A 23,534-nucleotide genomic window follows, 5' to 3' on the forward strand; every position below is an offset into this window, starting at 1 on the left:
AAGATCAAACGTATGGGTCAAAATGTTACTATAGTGCGGCTGGTATTGTCACTCGGTATGTCTGTTGCTGTAGGGGATTGTAACAAACACACCCTGATACTCAGGTCCAAACAGGTTTGGAGAAAAATGTTCAAATTTACTACCTGACCGAATAGTTGGAGACTTTTTGAGAGCTTGAGGATTGTGTATAATCTTTCAGGGCGGTAACTATGAAGGACTGGGGTCAGGGGTGGGGTGGGCTTGGGTAACAAATACTCCAAGAGTCACCTGTCAAACTTCTGTACCGTATTATCTGGAAACATATAGCCTGCAGACATAATGTAAATCCTAAATCAGACAAGTTACTGCATCATGATGATGACTCATTGGTGAATGTCCATATCTGTATTGAAATACAGAAATCGGTGCACCACTAAGCGCTTGAATTGTAGCATGTAGTGCATTACTAAGTTTCAAGTTTTATTGTCATGTGCACAAGTACAGTGAAATGCCTTTTATGCAAGCTCTTTCCCAACAATGCAGTAATCAATATCAGTATTACTATATAGTAGTACCCCCCACCGGAAATAGAAATAAGAAAAACATGAGAAAGTAAATAAACTACATACCGGGGATATACCGGGTCAGTTCCAGGGTCAGTGCCAATACCATATTTACAATGTGCAGGGATACTGGAGTGGTAGGGGTAGATATGTATAGGAGTAAGGTGACTAGGTATCAGGATATATGATAAACAGAGTAGCAGCAGTGTATATGATTGTGTGTGTGTGTGTGTGTGTGTGTGTGTGTGTGTGTGTGTGTGTGTGTGTGTGTGTGTGTGTGTGTGTGTGTGTGTGTGTGTGTGTGTGTGTGTGTGTGTGTGAGTCAGTATCAATGTGTGTGCATGTTATGTGTATGAGCAAATGAAGTGTGCGTGTGCTTGTGCATGTGTGTGTGTGAGTGAATGTGTTAGCATAGAGTGAGTAGCAGTCTTATGGCTTGGGGATAGAAGCTGTTCAGGAGCCAGTTGGTATCGGACTTGTTGCTCCGGTACCGCTTGCCATGCGGAAGCAGAGAGAACAGTCTATGGCTTGGGTGGCTGGAGTCTTTAACAATTCTCTGGGCTATCCTAACACACCCCCTGATATAGAGGTCCTGGATGGCAGGGTGCTCGGCCCCAGTGATGTACTGGGCTGTCCGCACCACCCTCTGTAGCACCATGTGATTGAGGGGGTGCAGTTGCCATACCAAGCAGTGATGCAGCCAGTCAAGATGCTCTCAATGGTGCAGCTGTAGAACTTTTTGAGGATTTGAGGGCCCATGCCAAATCTTTTCAACCTCCTGAGGGGGAAGAGGCGCTGTCGCGCCTTCTTCTCAACTATTTGCAAGTGCGTGGACCATTTTAAGTCCTTAGTGATTTGGACACCGAGGAACTTGAAGCTCTCGACCCGCTCCACTGCAGCCCCGTCGATGTGGAGTTTGGCATTTTATTAGGATCCCCATTAGCTGTAGCAAAAGCAGCAGCTACTCTTCCTGGGGTCCACACAAAACATGAAACATGACATAATAAAGAACCTTAGTAGACAAGAACAGCTCAAAGACATAACTACTTAAATATATATTTTTAAAGGCACACGTAGCCTACATATCAATACATACAAACAAACTATATAGGTCAAATAGGGGAGAGGCGTTGTGCCGTGATGTGTTGCTTTATCTTTTTTTTGAAACCAGGTTTGCTGTTCATTTGAGCAATTTGAGATGGAACAGTGTTCCATGCAAAAATGGCTCTATATAATACTGTACGCTTTCTAGAATTTGTTCTGGATTTGGGGACTGTGAAAAGACCCCTGGTGGCATGTCTTCTGGGGTAAGTGTGTGTGTGTCAGAGTTGTGTGTAAATTGACTATGCAAACAATTTGGTATTTCCAACACAATGTTTCTTATAAAAAGAAGAAGTGATGCAGTCAGTCTCTCCACACGACTGGACAATAATCAAGATAAGACTAGAGCCTGCAGGACTTTTTGGAGTGTGGTGTCAAAATAGCAGAGCATCTCTTTATTACAGACAGACCTCTCCCCGTCTTTAAACCATTGAATCTATACGTTTTGACCATGACAGTTTACAATCTAAGGTAATGCCGAGTAATTTAGTCTCCTCAACTTGTTCAATAGCCACACCATTCATTACTAGATTCAGCTGAGGTCTAGAACTTAGGGAATGGATAGGGGCGTGCTTGCCCCCCTGTTTCCTGTAGTCCACGATCAACTCCTTGGTCTTACTGACGTTGAGGGATAGGTTGTTGTTCTACGTCAGCCTACGTATACAGCGGATAGATATCTTGAATGGATGATCTTATAAAGAAGATAAAGAATGAGTATAAAGAAGATAAAGAACTTCCTGCCTGTATAGAATGGTTCCAGAGAACTTCACACACAGTCACCACACATACAGTTGAAGTCGGAAGTTTACATACATTTAGGTTGGAATCATTAAAACTTGTTTTTCAACCACACCACACATTTCTATTTAACAAGCTATAGTTTTGGCAAGTCGGTTAGGACATCTACTTTGTGCATGACATAAGTACATTTTCCAACAATTGTTTACAGACAGATTATTTCACTTATAATTCACTAAATCACAATTTCAGTGGGTCAGAAGTTTACATACACTAAGTTGACAGTGCCTTTAAACAGCTTGGAAATTTCCAGAAAATAATGTAATGGCTTTAGAAGCTTCTGATAGTCTAATTGACATCATTTGAGTCAATTGGAGGTGTACCTGCTGATGTATTTCAAGGCCTACCTTCAAACTCAGTGCCTCTTGGCTTGACATCATGGGAAAATCTAAAGAAATCAGCCAAGACCTCAGAAAATAAATTGTAGACCTCCACAAGTCTGGTTCATCCTTGGGAGCAATTTCCAAATGCCTGAAAGTACCACGTTCATCTGTACGCAAGTATAAACACCATGGGACCACGCAGCCGTCATTCCGCTCAGGAAGGAGACGCGTTCTGTCTCCTAGAGATGAATGTACTTTAGTGCGAAAAGTGCAAATCAATCCCAGAACAACAGCAAAGGACCTTGTGAAGATGCTGGAGGAAACAGGTATAAAAGTATCTATATCCACAGTAAAACGTTCTATATCAACATAACCTGAAACGCCGCTCAGCAAGGAAGAAGCCACTGCTCCAAAACCACCATAAAAAAAGCCAGACTACGGTTTGCAACTGCACATGGGGACAAAGATCGTACTTTTAGGAGAAATGTCCTCTGGTCTGATTAAACAAAAATAGAACTGTTTGGCCATAATGACCATCGTTATGTTTGGAGGATAAAGGGGGTTGCTTGCAAGCCGAAGAACACCATCCCAACCGTGAAGCACGGGGGTGGCCGCATCATGCTGTGGGGGTGCTTTGCTGCAGGAGGGACTGGTGCACTTCACAAAATAGATGGCATCATGAGGAAGGAAAATATGTGGATATATTGAAGCAACATCTCAAGACATCAGTCAGGAAGTTAAAGCTTGGTCGCAAATGGGTCTTCCAAATGGACAATGACCCCAAGCATTCTTCCAAAGTTGTGGCAAAATGGCTTAAGGACAACAAAGTAAAGGTATTGGAGTGGCTGTCACAAAGCCCTGACCTCAATCCTATAGAACATTTGTGGGCAGAACTGAAAAAGCATGTGCGAGCAAGGAGGCCTACAAATCTGATTCAGTTACACCAGCTCTGTCAGGAAGAATGGGCCAAAATTCACCCAACTTATTGTGGGAAGCTTATGGAAGGCTACACGAAACGTTTGACCCAAGTTAAACAATTTAAAGGCAATGCTACCAAATACTAATTGAGTGTATGTAAACTTCTGACCCACTGGGAATGTGATGAAAGAAATAAAAGCTGAAATAAATCATTCTCTCTACTATTATTCTGACATTTCACATTCTTAAAATAAAGTGGTGATCCTAACTGACCTAAAATATGAAATCTTTACTAGGATTAAATGTCAGGAATTGTGAAAAATTGAGTTTAAATGTATTTGGCTAAGGTGTATTTAAACATCCGACTTCAACTGTACGTCACCACATCCCACAGTGTGACTGTCAAAATCAAAAGTAACAGTCAGTATCTGGTGTGGCCACCAGCTGCATTAAGTACTGCAGTGCATCTCCTGCTCATGGACTGCACCAGATTTGCCAGTTCTTGCTGTGAGATGTTACCCCACTCTTCCACCAAGGCACCTGCAAGTTCCCGGACATTTCTTGGGGGAATGGCCCTAGCCCTCACCCTCCGATCAAACAGGTCCCAGACGTGCTCAATGGGATTGAGATCCGGGCTCTTCGCTGGTCATGGCAGAACACTGACATTCCTGTCTTGCAGGAAATCACGCACAGAACGAGCAGTATGGCTGGTGGCATTGTCATGCTGGAGGGTCATGTCAGGATGAGCCTGCAGGAAGGGTACCACATGAGGGAGGAGGATGTCTTCCCTGTAATGCACAGCATTGAGATTGCCTGCAATGACAACAAGCTCAGTCCGATGATGCTGTGACACACCGCCCAGACCATGACGGGCCCTCCACCTCCAAATCGATCCCGCTCCAGAGTACAGGCCTCGGTGTAACACTCATTCCTTCGACGATAAACGCGAATCCGACCATCACCCCTGGTGAGACAAAACCGCGACTCGTCAGTGAAGAGCACTTTCTGCCAGTCCTGTCTGGTCCAGCGATGGTGGGTTTGTGCCCATAGGTGACGTTGTTGCCGGTGATGTCTGGTGAGGACCTGCCTTACAACAGGCCTACAAGCCCTCAGTCCAGCCTCTCTCAGCCTATTGCGGACAGTCTGAGCACTGATGGAAGGATTGTGCGTTCCTGGTGTAACTCTGGCAGTTGTTGTTGCCATCCTGTACCTGTCCCGCAGGTGTGATGTTCAGATGTATCGATCCTGTGCAGGTGTTCTTCCACTGCGAGGACGATCAGCTGTCCATCCTGTCGCCCTGTAGCGCTGTCTTAGGCTTCTCACAGTACGGACATTGCAATTTATTACCCTGGCCACATCTGCAGTCCTCATGCCTCCTTGCAGCATGCGCTAAGGTACGTTCACGCAGATGAGCAGGGACCCTGGGCATCTTTCTTTTGGTGTTTTTCAGAGTCAGTAGAAAGACCTCTTTAGTGTCCTAAGTTTTCATAACTGTGACCTTAATTGCCTACCCTCTGTAACCTGTTAGTGTCTTAACGACCGTTCCACAGGTGCATGTTCATTAATTGTTTATGGTTCATTGAACAAGTATGGGAAACAGTGTTTAAATCCTTTACAATGAAGATATGTGAAGTTATTAGGATTTTTACAAATTATCTTTGAAAGACAGGGTCCTGAAAAAGGGACTTTCTTTTTTTATTGAGTTTATTTGTCTCAGACTAAGTAACTACTGCCAGGCAAGCATTTGTGTAGTAACTGAATTGTCGCAGCACGATCATACTACTACTCCTTGAAATGTCAGTACCCTCCTTGTCTCTGCCGTCACGAGAGGTCGTCACTAGTTACCACAGCCACAAAGTCATAACTATGGCTAAACCCCGCCTATTTCCAAAATGTATCTTCAAAAAAATCTGATGCTAAACCTAACCTTAACCACACTGCTAACCTTGTGCCTAATCACAACCTTAAATTAAGACCAATTGTTTTCATGAATTTTTATGATAGCCAATTCTGACTTTGTGGCTGTGGTAACGAGTGACAACCGTCCCGAGCGACCCATTCTGAACTTCACCAACCGTGAGAGCTCTGCTGAAGTTAAAAACTGCACGGGGACCGAAAAGGCGCCCGCTTTCATCTCCTACTTTTTTCTCAGTCTTGGAACGATGGAGTTTAATCCAAAGAGGACTGTTTTGACGTTGCTTTTGATCCAGTGTAAGTAATTTGGCACTTCTATGGACTTCAGTATAAGATTAGAAAACTTTGTTTTGTAAAGAGTGTCAAGTGCCAGAGATATTCCAGTGCAATACAGACTACTAATGCAATTGTATCAACGCTATGATTACGCTAGTTGGCTCTCTATGGAAAGTATACAAATGTTTCTAATGGCTCCCATGAGATAACTGGGCACAAGATACTGTTGTTTCAATCTCTCAGTGACATTTCTTTGAAAACATGTCAGTACAGATGAGGCTGGAGGGGTTCTCAAATATTGAAGATATTATGGATATCAGGAATAAAACACTTAATTTGGAGTGCAGTGTATTGGTTTATTTTACGTTATATTATGACTAGTTATCTGCTAGAAAGATAATGTTTTTTTGTAGTTTATGTCATGAGTGTTAGGCAGTGTTGGGAAAGCAGCACTATTGCAGGTTAGGTCAGGTTCTATTGCATTTCCATGTGTTCTCAGGTGAGAGCTGGGTTGACAGCCCAGTGAGATATTTGGTTGCCTGAAGCTATGAAAATTATTATTGTCAGCCAGGCATGCTCATACACTACATGACCAAAAGTATGTGGACACCTGCTCGTCGAACATCTCATTCCAAAATCATGGGCATTAATATGGAGTTGGTCCCCCTTTTGCTGCTATAACATCCTCCACTCTTCTGGGAAGGCTTTCCACAAGATGTTGGAACATTGCTGCGGCGACTTGCTTACATTCAGCCACGAGCATTGGGCACTGATGTTGGGTAATTAGGCCTGGCTCGCAGTCAGCGTTCCAATTCATCTCAAAGGTGTTCAATGGGGTTGAGGTCAGGGCTCTGTGCAGGCCAGTCAAGTTCTTCCACACCAATCTCGACAAACCATTTCTGTATGGACCTCACTTTGTGCCCGAGTGCATTGTCATGCTGAAAGAGGAAAGGGCCTTCCCCAAACTGTTGCCACAAAGTTGAAGCATATAATTATCTAGAATGTCATTGTATGCTGTAGCATTAAGATTTCTCTTCACTGTAACTAAGGGGCCTAGGCCAAACCATAAAAACAGCCCCAGACCATTATTCCTCCTCCACCAAACTTTACAATTGGCTCTATGCATTGGGGCAGGTAGAGTGCTCCTGGCATCTGCAAAATCTAGATTATTCCATCGGACTGCCAGATGATGAAGCGTGATTAATCACGCCAGAGAACGCGTTTCCACTGCTCCAGAGTCCAATGGCGGTGAGCTTTACACCACTGCAGCCGACACTTAGCATTGCGCATGGTGATCTTAGGCTTGTGTGTGGCTGCTCGGCCATGGAAACCCATTTCATGAAGCTTCCAATGAACAGTTCTTGTGCTGACGTTGCTTCCAGAGGCAGTTTGGAACTCGATAGTGAGTGTTGCATCCAATGACAGACAATTTTTACGCTCTATGCGCTTCAGCACTCAGCGGTCCTGTTCTATGAGCTTGTGTGGCCTACCACTTCACGGCTGAGCCGTTGTTACTCCTAGACGTTTCCACTTCACAATAACAGCACATACAGTTGACCGGGGCAGCTCTAGCAGGGCAGAAATGTGACAAACTGACTTGTTTTAAAGGTGGCATCCTATGACGGTGCCATGTTGAGCTCTTCAGTAAGGCCATTCTACTGCCAATGTTTGTCTATGGAGATTGCATGGCTGTGTGCTGTATATCTGTCAGCAAAGGGTGTTGCTCAAATTGCCAAATCCACTAATTTGAAGGGGTGTCCACATACTTTTGTATATATAGTGTATCATCATGATGAGGTTACAATGAGCTTTGCGAAGGAGGAGGACACACCTACTTCTCTGGCAGAGGTTTGTAGAGGTGTGTAGAAGAGCGTGCTGCAACAACGGTAGTAAAAACCACATTCTTCATTCTTTAGACTCTTGCCTGAAGAGTTTCAAAGCATAGTTAAAATGCCACAGTTAGGCAACTATTTATTAATGTATGGCATGATTCCTCCCTGTTTTTCCTCAGAGATGCTGACTGCAGTTCTCACCACCCAAACAAGCCATGTTTGCGATCATGTCATACAGTTGTTTGAGATGTTAGAGATGGTGAAAAGACAGCGTAGGGACCAGGAAGTCAGGGACCAGGAAGATCTCTAGTTTTATCTTATCTTGATTATTGTCCAGTCATATGGTCAAGTGCTGCAAAGAAATACCTAGTTAAGCTGCAGCTGGCCCAGAACTGAGCGGCACGTCTTGATCGTCATTGTAAGCAGAGGGCTAATATTAATGCCAGTTTCTGTTGGCTAAGGGTTGAGGAAAGACTGACTGCGTAACTTCTTGTTTTTATAAGAAACAATGTGTTGGAAATTCCAAATTGTTTGCATAGTCAACTTACACACAGCACTGACACACACACTTACCCCACCAGACATGCCACCAGGGGTCTTTTCACAGTCCCCAGGTCCAGAACAAATTCAAGGAAACGTACAGTATTATACAGAGCCATGAGTGCATGGAACTCCCTTCCATCTTATATAGCGCAAGTGAACAGCAAACCTGGTTTCAAAAAACAAATAAAGCAACACCTCACGGCACAATGGCTCTCCCACATGTGACCTACTTGTTGTGTTTATGTACTGACATGTATGTGTAACTGATAGATGCACACACACTACATGTTAATGTTTTTAAATGTATGCAAATTTTGTCTGTATTTTGTCTGTAATGTCTTTTTCGCTATATGTCGAACCCTAGTAAGACTAGTTGTCGCCATTGGTGCCGGCTAATGGGGATCCTAATAAATCTAATCAAATTAAAAAAAACTCCCAATAGACATGGATTGGATTGTCTATTGGATTCACCAGAGCCCCCGCTGCTCAGCCGCTGTCCAATGAGGTGCTCAGTCAGTCACAGAGCAGGGATCTAAAGTGGGTTATCCAGCTTGCTGCACACAATGCACCCAGCCGACTGGAACCACATTGGGACAGAATCAGCAAGGTTTACCTAGGGCCAGTGGGGACTCTCTCTGTATCTCTCTCTCTCTGAATCTCTGTATCTCTCTATCTCTCTCTCTCGCTCGCTCTCTCTCTCTCTCTGTCTCTGTCTGCCTGTCGGTCGGTCAGTCTGTGTATACATGTATATCTCACACGCACAAACACATACTCTCTCTCGCTCCCTCTACCGCTCTGCTCTACTCTCTCTCTCTCTCTCTCTCTCTCTCTCTCTCTCTCTCTCTCTCTCTCTCTCTCTCTCTCTCTCTCTCTCTCTCTCTCTCTCTCTCTCTCTCTCTCTCTCTCTCTCTCTCTCTCTCTCTCTCTCTCTCTCTCTCTCTCTCTCTCTCTCTCTCTCTCTCTCTCTCTCTCTCTCTCTCTCTCTCTGTCACACTGTATCTGTTCGCTTCAATTAAAGGTCCTCTTTGTGCTTTAGCCACTGCCTGGAATCCCTGTTTCCAGATGGGGAACATACTGACAGGGCATGCATGTGGTCGTTGACCATTTTGGCCAAGAGACAAAACATTTCTCACACATATCTCACATAGTCCGTCAGTGACAACCACAATGTTCTCTTATAGAATATGGGAAAATAACTTTAATCATTCAAAGTTTTTGTGGAAATATATTGACATCCAAGTTGAACTGTCAGAGTCATGTACACTATGTCACTGTGTTTGAGTAGTGTCTGAGGTATAGAGGATGTATTCATTGGTGTTGATGCTGTACATGAGCTCACTCTCAGGCACTCTTTAGGCAAGCGCTACCTAGCTTAACACAGACATGATAAATGGCTATAGATAGATCCACCAGTGTGACCACAACTCATAAGAGGATCATCACCTCGTCACATCCTGTTCTAAGATATCTGCCTGCCACTTGTCTAACGTGTGAATTAGACTCAAGACTGCATCCCAAATGGCATCCTATTTCCTATGTAGTGCACTACTTTTGACCAGAGCCCATAGGGAATAGCCTGGTCAAAAGTAGTGCACTACACAGGGAATATGGTGTAATTTGGAGCCTTTGGCCCTCTCACAGCCCTGTTTTAGTGTGTGGATGTGATGTGACTCACTGACCAGTTAGAAGGCATGCTGAACCATGATAATACTTAAGTAACTATACTATCGTATCTTTGCTGTCTAGTAGTATGGAGCAAAATATTGCAATTACAGAAGTGTGAGCCCTATTTCTCTATTTGTTTGGAAGTGTAAAGTTCACCTGGCCTGTGTTAGGTTAGGCCTTGTATGGTATGTGCATTTAACCTGATTGTGGTGTCACCACCCTACTAAGCAAATTATCTTTGTTGTTCCGCAGCATAAAATGCTCAGACCCCTTGGTTGGAATAAAGTTTATAAAATCTCTTTATGGTGGCTCACCTAGCATATGTGAAGAGTAACATTAGATCACATTCTTTATCACTGTCTCCAAGTAAGAAAAATGCATTATTGGGAAATGCTAAATCCTAACCCATTAATTATTTCTGTGCTTGTCAATTGTTCACGTTTTAAATGTTAGTCATTTAGCAGACGCTCTTATCCAGAGCGACTTATAGTTTTGTAAGACAATAGTCATAGTAAGTAAAACCTTTCCTCAATAAAGCAGCTATCAGCCAAGTCAGTGCTAGTAAGACAAGACAAGAAAGGCAAGGGTGTTAGTTTAAAAAACATACATTGCCAGTGTTTCTATTCTTACTCAGTGTCTCTGTTCAGTGTAGGCTCTGTTATAGAGCTTGTAGATGGTGTCGTGACGTGACTGTTGTTTTGTTGTCCTGAGAGGCCTTAGTAGTGGTTTGATATCCCTCACACTCATCTCAATAGGCCCCACTCTACTGTGTGTTCTCTATAAGGATCCACTGCACTGACATGTCTGCACTTTAGACCAGTAATCTGAACATATTGTCATGCTGCTACTTGTCCAGATTGGTGATCACTGATACAGTCACACACAGCCAGATCCCTGTCTCTAGTTAAAGGATCTTCAGTACTATTGGGTAATGTAAGGCCGCTGAAAGTCTTACCTAGCTTTACAATAGAACAATGAGCATACTTCGGGCTGCTGTATGTATGAATTGTGATTTATACTAGCTAGGTCGTCTAAAAATGGAGTTGATTATTATTATTATTATTATTATCATTGTCATTATAGTTAGACCTAAAGTTCACATGGTGGAAGAATACTTTGTTTATGTTTCACTATGAATGCCTTAGGTGTTATGCCTTGATGGATGTGTTTGAATGTCTCTGCCAATCGATCACTCTGACATCTTTACTATTACAAGACCTGACACTGCGTAATACTGCATTATTGTTGGTATTAGGAATTTGTTGTTATTCCTGGTACAACGGTAGTATCCTAGGAACAAGGACAACACACACACACATAAAAGCTGAGCACTTCATATCACATATCACAGACGAAGAAGGTGTGGTGTTTTTTTGTCATTCAATTCATCTCCCTGTCTTACACAACCCTGAACCTGGCTGCTGCAGCATATTTGTGGTGGAGGAGAGTATTTTATTTATGATGGGAGTGTGATCTCTCTCTCTCTCTCTCTCTCTCTCTCTCTCTCTCTCTCTCTCTCTCTCTCTCTCTCTCTCTCTCTCTCTCTCTCTCTCTCTCTCTCTCTCTCTCTCTCTCTCTCTCTCTCTCTCTCTCTCTCTCTCTCTCTCTCTCTCTCTCTCTCTCTCTCTCTCTCTCTCTCTCTCTCTCTCTCTCTCTCTCTCTCTCCCTCTCTCCCTCTCTCCCTCTCTCCCTCTCTCTGCAGGTTGGAGCATCCCCCGATCCCTATCCTTTAATGTGGGGACGGCAGGAGCCAAGGTGTTCTCTGGACCTGCCGTAGAGGAGTTTGGATACACTGTGAAACAGTTCAGAAATCACCTGGGGAAATGGTGAGACTAGACTACTGAGTCATGCATAGGCTGCCATACAGAAGCAGTACAGAGTGGTAGAAAGTGCTAGACAGTGTTAGTTCTGACATGGTAAGAACAGCATCTCAGCACATTCACAGATGCACACTTGTACTACACTGTGCTTATGTACAGTTACTACAGTAGTACTGTGTCCAATCACTCTCGCACACAGTAAGCTGTATAGAGCCCAGGAGAGCTAAAACAAGCCCTAGGTTCGTTTGGGTCTGAGAGATCCATAACTGTTGTATAGCTGCTGGATTTGGAACCCCTACTGTGAGCATCCGTTTTCTCAAGCTAATGCTGTTCCTGTTCTCACAGTAGGTCACATGACCCTCCGGAGGGTTGTCAACGGGCAGGATGCAGGCACTTCAAACACTATATTGGCACACACATACACGCACACACGCACACACACACACACGCCCACACACTCACATTATACAGTTATCTGCTGATCACCACAGAGTAGACATCACAGACAGGGTTCTTGGTTTCACGTCTTGCTCACACACACACTTCCTGTAGTCCGTAGTGCCGTCTGTCTGCATCCGGGAGATCTCAGAGGAGACATTTTCCTTTTGAATGCATCTCTCCAGGGACATAACTGCCTTCCTTTCATTCTCATCATAAACAAACATGGAGACTGAGCCTGGCTTAACCTATGGCATATTAACTATGTGTGGATGGAAACATTGTTAACAAAGGAAAGGGCCCTGAAGATGTTGTTATGTCTCCACTAGACTAGATAAACATTTCATTAGAGGTTTTAGGGGGGAAATGATGGAAAAACACAAATAAATAGATGTCCCCTCTCATAAAGCACTTAGGCTGATGATGGGTTGTGTAATTGCATCAAGGACTTAAGTGGACTTCAATTGAATGTGGTTTTGACTAACCTCCTCCCCGGACTGACTCAACAGAAAGAGAGCTGGCTGGTAGACGAGACTAGGTTTTGACAAAATGACAGTAGAAAGAGGTTTACTGTTTCGTCATTTGTAATCTTGACAAATACCCCATTTGAAATGAGAGGCATAAAGACTCACAGCAGTGAATAACCCAACAGGGTCCTCTTAACCCCAGAGAAAAGAGGTGCATTGAAAGCCAGAGTGTATGACATCACAGAGATGGCCAGGTGAAAGTTCACTCCCTTTGTCTAATTGGCTGCCTCCTGTCTGAGAACGTGGGCTTTGGCTCTAACACAAAGTCAGTAAAGGCGTAGTTTTGGGATATTCAGAGAAACCACACCAAAACACGAATGCCAACCATTGGCAAACGTGTACCAAGTTCATAATGGAACTGAAATGTCTCTTTAGCTGTAACCAGTGGAATTCATGTTTATCTCTGTGGTTTAGTTTATAAACTAGGATGGCGAGGAAGTGTTTTTATCTGACCAGCCTATTTATTCTCCTGCATACTACTGATACCAAAGGTCATGCTTTGGGCTTCTATTCTGTCTTTATTAGGTTTAATATCACACCAACACACTGTGTCCTGGCCAAAAAGATATACAGTCACGACCTAAGTTATAGGCACCCTTGAAAAAGATTAGCAAAAAAGGCTGAATAAAATATAAAATACAAATACTGAGCTGTATTGTATACTCAAAATAATGGAGAGAAAAAAATAGTTTGCACCCCTAACGGTAAATAAAATCAAATAAAATTGAATATTTTTTTTATGAATCTCATCTTAAGGAACTGTATTGTGGCATTTCATGACATCCTGTTTCACTGGGGTATAAAAATGAGAACATGCATGTAAAATCCATTTGTCATCCATCACCATGGGAAAAGGCATATAACTCACAAATTTACCATGGGAAAAGGCATAGAACTCACAAATTAAAAGAGACAAATGGTTGTTGACTTTCATAAATCAGGCAATGGATACAAAAAAATTACTCAAAAACAAATATACCGCTTACCACTATTATGGCAGCAATTAGGACGTTTAAAACCACTGGAACAGTGGTAAACTTGCCTGGTAGAGGACCCAAGTGTATCTTGTCCCCACACACAGTGAGAAAGATGGTTTGGGAGGCAAAGAAAAGACCAAGGGCCACAGTTGGAGAATTACAGAACTTGGTCGCATCCTGGGGTCACCGAGTCTCCAAATCTACAATTAGACGCCACCATTTGGAAGGGTTGCCATAAAAAAAGCCTTTATTGAGGGCAACCAACAAATGTAAACGCCTGGTGTTTGCTAAACGGCATTGGCACTTGGATTTGAACCGGGTGCTTTGGTCAGATGACATGAAAATAGAGCTCTTTGGCCATGCACACCAGTGGTGGGTTTGGCCTCGAATTAAGGATGCATATGCAGAAAAGAACCTCATACCTGCTGTAAAATATGATGGTGGATCTTTGATGTTATGGACCTGTTTTGCTTCCACTGGTCCTGGGGCCCTTGTTAAGGTCAACGGCATGATGAACTCTACCAAGTACCTGGACATTTTAGCCAAAAACCTGGTTGCCTCTGCCAGGAGGCTGAAACTTGGCTGCAAGTGGTTCTTCCATCACACATCGAAATCCACAAAGAAATGGTTAATTGACCACAAAATCAACATTTGAATTGAAGAGGGCAGTTCTTAAGCGCAGACCGAAGGATATCAAGGATCTGGAAAGATTCTATATGGAGGAATCAAACATTATAGAAAAAGGCTAAGTCCCGTTATCCCTGCAAGGGGAGGGTGCACAAAGTATTCAAAACAAGGGTGCCGATCATTTTTAGATTATTTTTTTATTACCTGTTTGATAAAATATTTTTCTCTGAGCAATTGTATTAGTGGAAAATAATATACGTTTTAAATGTTTTTGGAGCATACAGTATTTAAACAATAAGGCATTAGAACCCGGGGATTATCATGTGTTATCTTCCGACTAAAGGCTGTTATTCTCCTAATTGAGGAGAATAAGAAAAATCCAAAATTTCTATTTGATACTGTCGCAAAGCTAACTAAAAAGCAGCATTCCCCAAGAGAGGATGCCTTTCACTTCAGCAGTGATGAATTCATGAACTTCTTCGACGAAAAGATCATGATCATTAGAAAGCAAATTACGGACTCCTCTTTGAATCTGCGTATTTCTACAAAGCTCAGCTGTCCTGAGTCTGCACAAAACTGCCAGGACCTAGGATCAATGGAGACACTCAAGTTTTTTAATCCTATATCTCTTGACACATTCATGAAAATAGTAATGGCCTCTAAACCTTCAAGCTGCATACTGGACCCTATTCCAACTAAATTACTGAAAGAGCTACTTCCTGTGCTTGGCCCTCTTATGTTGAACATAATAAATGGCTCCCTATCCACTGGATGTGTACCAAACTCACTAAAAGTGGCAGTAATAAAGCCTCTCTTGAAAAAGCCAAACCTTGACCCAGAAAATGTAAAATACTATCAGCCTATATCGAATCTCACATTCCTCTCAATTTTTTCTGAAAAAGCTGTTGTGCAGCAACTCACTGCCTTCATGAAGACAAATAATGTATACGAAACGCTTCAGTCTGGTTTTAGACCCCATCATAGTACTGAGACTGCACTCGTGAAGGTGGTACATGACCTCTTAATGGCGTCAGACCAAGGCTCTGCATCTGTCCTCATCGATCACCACATTGACACCATCGATCACCACATTATTTTGGAGAGATTGGAAACCTTAATTGGTCTACACGGACAAGTTCTTGCCTGGTTTAGATCTCATCTGTCGGAAAGATATCAGTTTGTCTCTGTGGATGGTTTGTCCTCTGACAAATCAGTTGTACGTTTCGGTGTCCCTCAAGGTTCCGTTTTAGGACCACTATTGTTTCCACTATATATTCTACCTGTTGGTGATGTCATTCGGAAACACAATGTTAACTTTCATTGCTATGCGGACGACACAAAGCTGTACATTACGATGAAACATGGTGAAGCCCCAAAATTGCCTACCCTGGAAGCCTGTGTTTCAGACATAAGGAAGGAGTTTTTACTTTTAAACTCAGACAAAAAGAGATGCTAGTTCTAGGTCCCAAGAAACAAAAATATCTTCTGTTGGATCTGACAATTAATCTTGATGGTTGTACAGTCATCTAAAAAAAAACTCTCTTTTGACGAACATATCAAGAATATTTAAAGGACAGCTTTTTTCCATCTTCATAACATTGCAAAAATCAGAACATTTTTGTCCAAAAATGAAGCAGAAAAGCTAATCCATGCTTTTGTCACTTCTAGATTAGACTACTGCAGTGCTCTACTCTCCGGCTACCCGGATAAAGCACTAAATAAACTTCAGTTAGTGCTAAACACGGCTGCTAGAATCTTGACTAGAACCCAAAATATATATAGGGCGGCAGGTAACTTAGTGGTTAAGAGTGTTGTGCCAGTAACCGAAAGGTCGCTGGTTCTAATCCCTGAGCCGACTAGGTGAAAAATCTGTCGATGTGCCCTTGAGCAAGGCACTTAACCCTAATTGCTCCTGTAAGTCGCTCTGGATAAGTATGTCTGCTAAATGACTTTAATGTGAATAATATTACTCCAGTGCTAGCCTCTCTACACTGGCTTCCTGTTAAGACCAGTGCTGATTTCAAGATTTTACTGCTAACCTACAAAGCATTACATGGGCTTGCTCCTACCTACAGTGAGGGAAAAAAGTATTTGATCCCCTGCTGATTTTGTACGTTTGCCCACTGACAAAGACATGATCAGTTTATAATTTTAATGGTAGGTTTATTTGAACAGTGTGAACAACAGAAAAATCCAGAAGAACACATGTCAAAAATGTTATACATTGATTTGTATTTTAATGAGGGAAATAAGTATTAGACCCCTCTGCAAAACATGACTTAGTACTTGGTGGCAAAACCCTTGTTGGCAATCACAGAGGTCAGATGTTTCTTGTAGTTGGCCACCAGGTTTGCACACATCTCAGGAGGGATTTTGTCCCACTCCTCTTTGCAGATCTTCTCCAAGTCATTAAGGTTTCGAGGCTGACGTTTGGCAACTCGAACCTTCAGCTCCCTCCACAGATTTTATATGGGATTAAGGTCTGGAGACTGGCTAGGCCACTCCAGGACCTTAATGTGCTTCTTCTTGAGCCACTCCTTTGTTGCCTTGGCCGTGTGTTTTGGGTCATTGTCATGCTGGAATACCCATCCACGACCCATTTTCAATGCCCTGGCTGAGGGAAGGAGGTTCTCACCCAAGATTTGACAGTACATGGCGCCGTCCATCGTCCCTTTGATGCGGTGAAGTTGTCCTGTCCCCTTAGCAGAAAAACACCCCCAAAGCATAATGTTTCCACCTCCATGTTTGACGGTGGGGATGGTGTTCTTGGGGTCATAGGCAGCATTCCTCCTCCTCCAAACACGGCGAGTTGAGTTGATGCCAAAGAGCTCGATTTTGGTCTCATCTGACCACAACACTTTCACCCAGTTCTCCTCTGAATCATTCAGATGTTCATTGGCAAACCTCAGACAGGCCTGTATATGTGCTTTCTTGAGCAGGGGGACCTTGCGGGCGCTGCAGGATTTCAGTCCTTCATGGCGTAGTGTGTTACCAATTGTTTTCTTGGTGACTATGGTCCCAGCTGCCTTGAGATCATTGACAAGATCCTTCCGTGTAGTTCTGGGCTGATTCCTCACCGTTCTCATGATCATTGCAACTCCACGAGGTTAGATCTTGCATGGAGCCCCAGGCCGAGCGAGATTGACATTTTTGTGTTGTTATTCTGTCTCTCACTGTTCAAATAAACCTACCATTAAAATTATAGACTGATCATTTCTTTGTCAGTGGGCAAACATACAAAATCAGCAGGGGATCAAATACTTTTTTCCCTCACTGTATCTCTCCGATTTGGTCCTGCTGTACATACCTACTCGTACGCTATGGTCACAAGACGCAGGCCTCCTTATTGTCCCTAGGATTTCTTAACAAACAGCTGGAGGCAGGGCTTTCTCCTATAGAGCTCAATTTTTATGGAATGGTCTGCCTATCCATGTGAGAGATGTAGACTCGGTCTCAACCTTTAAGTCTTTACTGAAGACTCATCTCTTCAGTAGGTCCTATGATTGAGTGTAGTCTGGCCCAGGGGTGTGAAGATGAATGGAAAGGCACTGGAGCGACGAACCACCCTTGCTCTCTCTGCCTGGCCGGTTCCCGTCTCTCCACTGAGATTCTCTGCCTCTGACCCTATTACGGGGGCTGAGTCACTGGCTTACTAGTGCTCTTCCATGCCATCCCTAGGAGGGGTGCGTCACTTGAGTGGGTTGAGTCACTGACGTGATCTTCCTGTCCGGTTTGTCACCCCCTTGGGCGCGTGCAGTGGAGGAGATCTTCGTGGGCTGTACTCAGCCTTGTCTCAGGATAGTAGGTTGGTTGCCTGTTGATATCTCTCTGGTGGTGTAGGGGCTGTGCTTTGGCAAAGTGGGTGGGGTTATATCCTGCCTGGTTGGCCCTGTCCGGGGGTATCGTCGGACGGTACCGTCTCAGCCTCCAGTATCTATGCTGCAATAGTCTATGTGCCAGGGGGCTAGGGTCAGTCTGTTATATCTGGTGTTATTCTCCTGTCTTATCCGGTGTCCTGTGTGAATTTAAGAATGCTCCCTCTAATTCTTTCTCTCTCCCTCCCTCACCTCCCGGAGGACCTGAGCCCTAGGACCATGCCTCAGGACTACCTGGCCTGATGACTACTTGCTGTCCCCAGTCCACCTGGTCGTGCTGCTGCTCCAGTTTCAACTCTTCTGCCTGCGGCTATGGAACCCTGACCTGTTCACCAGACGTACTATCTTGTACCAGACCTGCTGTTTTCAACTCTCTCTCTCTACCGCACCTGCTATTTCAACCTCTAAATGCCCACCTATGAAAAGCCAAGTGACATTTACTCCTGATGTACTGACCTGTTGCAACCTCTACAACCACTGTGATTATTATTTGACCCTGCTGGTCATCTATGAACGTTTGAACATCTTGGAGAAAAATCTGACCTTAATGGCCATGTACTGTTATAATCTCCACCCCTCAGAGCCTGGTTCCTCTCTAGGTTTCTTCCTAGGTTTCTGCCTTTCTAGGGAGTTTTTCATAGCCACCGTGCTTCTACATCTGCATTGCTTGCTGTTTGGGGTTTTAGGCTGGGTTTCTGTATAGCACTTTGTGACATCTGCTGATGTAAAAAGGGCTTTATAAATAAATATGATTGATTGATTCTTAGGGCCGAGGTGAAGCCAAGGGCCGGGAAACAGCTTTTAGGAGGGAGTTATCACACGATAATTCCCGGGTTCGGGTGCCTTATTGCTTTTATAAAATGGTTGCCAACATATAAAAAAATGATTAATGACATTAAAAACATTATTAAAAACATTATTTTAATGAGTAAATTAGTTTTATTTCACCCTTCCACCAGATGATATAGTCCGGGGAATATCCAGTTGTTCGTTCTGAACTTGCTAACCAAACAGGCTGGTCATTAATTATATTCTCATGTTTTGACCCAGTCATTCATTGGCATGTAGCTAGCTAGCAGAGGTTCAATGATTACAAGATAACTTCAATAAATAATGATCTAATAAATAATTTATAAATAGGCAACAACCAGCTGATTGTCGAGTCAATAATGTAGTTATGGAGGATAGCCAGGATAACGTTACTTCTCCTTTGTTAGCTAGCTAGCCAACTACAGCTATCACATCAAGCGGCTGAAATGACAGCAAACTATGTGTATTTTCATTTGTTTTATCTTAATTTTTATTGCCAATTCTTTGGATATATCCATTATAATGATACTGACAAATGAATTTGCCTGGATCAGATAAGCTGTCAGTCTCGTGACGGTCTGCACGGTGGAGATCGCAAAAAAAAACTGCAACATGTTGCACAGCACAGGTCGGATATGCACACAGTGAGGCTTATTAAGCTCCGCTGTACCAAACCAAATGCTAGGCTAGTAACATGAGGAAATACTGTCTAGATGCTTTTTTCCAGGGTAGATTAAGTTTATACACTGAATAAAAATATCAACGCAACATGCAACAATTTCAAAGATTTTACTGAGTGACAGTTCATATAAGGAAATCAATCCATTTAAATAAATAAATTAGGCCGTAATCGATGGATTTCACATGACTGGGAATACAGATACCTTAAAAAAACTGTAGGTGCATGGATCAGAAAACCAGTCAGTATCTGGTGTGATCACCATTTGCATCATGCAGCGCGACACATCTCCTTCACATGGAGTTGATCAGGCTGTTGATTGTGGCCTGTGGAATGTTGTCCCACTCCTCTTCAATGGCTGTGCGAAGTTGCTGGATACTGGTGGGAACTGGAACACACTGTCGTACACGTTGATCCAGGGCTTCCCAGACTTGCTCAATGGGTGACATGTCTGGTGAGTATGCAGGCCATGGAAGAACTGGGACATTTTCAGCTTCCAGGAATTGTGTCCAGATCCTTGCGACATGGGGCCGTGCATTATCATGCTGAAACATGAGGTGATGGCAGCGGATGAATGGCACGACAATGGGCCTCAGGAGCTCGTCATGGTATCTCTGTGCATTCAAATTGCCATTGATAAAATGCAATTGTGTTCATTGTCCGTAGCTTATGCCTGCCCATACCATAACTCCACCGCCACAATGGGGCACTCTGTTCACAACGTTGACATCAGCAAACCGCTTGCCCACACAACGCCATACACAATGTCTGTCATCTTCCCAGTACAGTTGAAACTGGGATTCATCCGTGAAGAGCACACTTCTCCAGCGTGCCAGTGGTCATCGAATGTGAGCATTTTCCCACTGAAGTCAGTTATGAGACGGTTTCTGACAGTTTGTGCAGAAATTCTTCGTTTGTGCAAACCCACAGTTTCATCAGCTGTCTGGGTGGCTGGTCTCAGACCATCCCGCAGGTGAAGAAGCCGGATGTGGAGGTCCTGGGCTGGCGTGGTTACACATGGTCTGCGAAATTCTCTAAAATGACGTTGGAGGCGGTTTATGGTAGAGAAATTAATATTCAATTCTCTGGCAACAGCTCTGGTGGACATTTCTGCAGTCAGCATGTCAATTGCATGCTCCTTTAAACTTGAGACATCTGTGGCATTGTGTTGTGTGGCAAAACTGCACATTTTATAGTGGCCTTTTATTGTCCCCAGCACAAGGTGTACCTGTGTAATGATCATGCTGTTTAATCAGCTTCTTGATATGCCACACCTGTCAGGTGGATGGATTATCTTGGCATAGGAGAAATGCTCACTAACAGGGATGTAAACAAATTTGTGCACAACATTTGAGAGAAATAAGGTTTTTGTGCGTATGGAACATTTCTGGGATCTTTTATTTTAGCTGATGAAATATGGGATCAACACTTTATATGATGCGTCTATATTTTTGTTCAGTATAAATTGACTGGCTGGGCTGTGCGACAGTGGATGCGCATTGATAAATCTAATGGAAATGTTAACAGGCATTACCCATGGAATGCGGGGATTGTGGTGCTACAACTCCCTGCTATCAACCAATCAGAATCCAGGATCCAAACAACCCATTTTATAAAGCTCAGTATTTGTATAATTTATTTTATACAGTATTTTTTGCTCATCTTTATCAAGGATCATGACTGTAGATTTAAAGCCGGTAGAATATCAAAAGGTTTATAGATCAACTACTGAGTGGTCTCTCTGTTCACACTATAGTCTAGCAAGGTGGGGCTTTTTTCAATGATGTGTAATGTGCAATGGAGTGGTCTTGGCATTTTTATGGTGTGTGTGTGTGTGTGTTAGGTCATCAGGAAAGGATAGTGTGACTTGTTTCTAATGTGGTAGGCTGGTTTGATGTCACACTGTGTAATGTAGTCGGCGTGTGTGTCCTGACTGATTGACTCACATGGCGGTAACTGGCAGTAACACCATGGATACCCAGGCCCTGAGCCACCAGCAGCAGACAACAGCACTGGCACAGGTCATTATGGCTCTCTCCTTCTCATGCAACAGGCAGAGTCTGAAAACATCCCTTCACTGTAAATGTCGCTGTACTTCCCCCTTCAGGGTTAAGGTGCTTATTATACTTTTCTCCCTAAGGTTAACTGTTAATGATGACCTTGGTAGAGTATGTGTTTACCTTCCACACCTGTAGATAACGAAAAACAGTACTTACTGATCATGTGCAAGTGGGTGTGAAATGGGTACTCTGTAAATGTCATTGTCTTGTTGTGAATGTATGGTACTGTTTCCAAATATGGGTACATATACAGTCTATGGTGTACAAGGACAGTCACATAAGTGTATTCCCTAACAATGGTATTAGCTACCAATAATTGTGTGTAATTTAGACACATGGCATTGTAATTATTATGTAATCAGTATGCAAATGCCTGTCTGTCTGTCTGTCTGCCTGTCTGTGTACATGCGTGTGTGTGTTCCCGCAGGTTGCTGGTTGGTTCTCCCTGGAGTGGATACAACCAGGACAGGAAAGGAGACATCTACAAGTGTGAGATCAGAGGGTCCAGTTCAGGCTGCCAGAGACTCAACCTGCAGAGTAAGACATACTTCATACTCTTCATACATACTTCATACTTTTCATACATGCTTCATACTCTTCATACATACTTCATACTCAACCTTTAGAGTAAGACATTGACAGATATTTATACTTTGCATACGACATTCAAACAGCTCCAGCTATTCATTAGCCTGGTCCCAGATCTGTTTGTGCTCTTGCCAACTCCATTGCTCTTATTGTCAAACCATTAAATTCCATAAAGAGTTGGCAAGAGAGTAGAAACAGACTAGCACCCAGGCTAGCAATTCCTTCTCCCTTTCTATATTTCTATCAACTCCTGCCCTTTTTTAGCAATCGTTGTATCCCCTAGCATTAGCTTGTGTTTCCCCACAATATTCTCTTTAAATCCCATTTGAATCCTGTCAAATCTGTCTGTAAGTCAGAGCGATGGCCACAGTGGTTAGAAAAGGAACTGTGTTCTTCAGAGTGTTGCAAGATCTCATTGTGTGTTTTAATGAATGTTAAGCACTGTAATTGCACCATGAGAATGTATTCGGTAACACTTATAGTGTTCTTAAAACTGTGTAATTATTTCTGTAAGGACACTGTAACAATGTATTTTCTCTCTCCTATACTTCAGACTCAGTCAGCATATCAACAGTGAAGAACGTCAATGTCAACATGAGTCTGGGGCTAACCCTCACCCGCACAGCTACAGAAGATAAATTCATGGTAAACAGTTTTTATACATCACTACATCTGTATAGAACTCCTAGCTATCCTAACCCTAACCCTAATCCTTACCCACACAGCTACAAAAGATACATTCATGGTAAACAGGTTTGGAATCATTACATCAGATTATTTACAGCCACACAAGATAGATTCATGGTTAACAGGTTTGGAATCATTATAAGTGATTCTTTACAGCCACTCAAGATAGATTCATGGTTAACAGGTTTGGAATCATTAGATCTGATTCTTTACAGCCACACAAGATAGATTAATCATGATAAACAGCTTTAACATCACTGCAGCTGGAGAGTTCATATAAGATCTTATCAGTCAATCAATCCCACATGTTTAGGGACTTGGGATTGATTGCCTAAATGTAATATTGTTTTGGATGTTTTACCTTATATCTTGTGTCTTCTTCTCCTGGTAGACATGTGGACCTCTGTGGGCTCAGAAGTGTGGCAGTCAGTATTATTACCCAGGGATCTGTGCAGAAGTTAGCCCTCTCTTCAGCCCCCTGTCTTCATTCTCACCTGCCCTTCAAAGTAAGAGTCCTTCATCATTTTAAATATC

At 43.1% G+C, this 23,534-nt stretch overlaps 1 protein-coding gene across 1 annotated transcript in view; it reads left to right on the forward strand.

Moving 5' to 3' along the window:
• Positions 1 to 5,811: 5,811 nt before the first annotated feature.
• Positions 5,812 to 23,534, forward strand: part of LOC311128642 (integrin alpha-2-like) — a 43,443-nt gene continuing 25,720 nt past the window's right edge. The window contains exons 1-5 of the mRNA XM_084160832.1: positions 5,812 to 5,893; positions 11,615 to 11,738; positions 22,153 to 22,262; positions 22,867 to 22,958; positions 23,392 to 23,506. Of these exons, the coding sequence (XP_084016958.1) occupies positions 5,845 to 5,893; positions 11,615 to 11,738; positions 22,153 to 22,262; positions 22,867 to 22,958; positions 23,392 to 23,506 (490 nt within the window). The 5' untranslated portion in view covers positions 5,812 to 5,844. The remainder of the gene's footprint in view (positions 5,894 to 11,614; positions 11,739 to 22,152; positions 22,263 to 22,866; positions 22,959 to 23,391; positions 23,507 to 23,534) is intronic.

Source organism: Coregonus lavaretus (genome assembly GCF_964263955.1).
Source record: "Coregonus lavaretus genome assembly, chromosome: 4".
NCBI lineage: Eukaryota > Metazoa > Chordata > Actinopteri > Salmoniformes > Salmonidae > Coregonus > Coregonus lavaretus.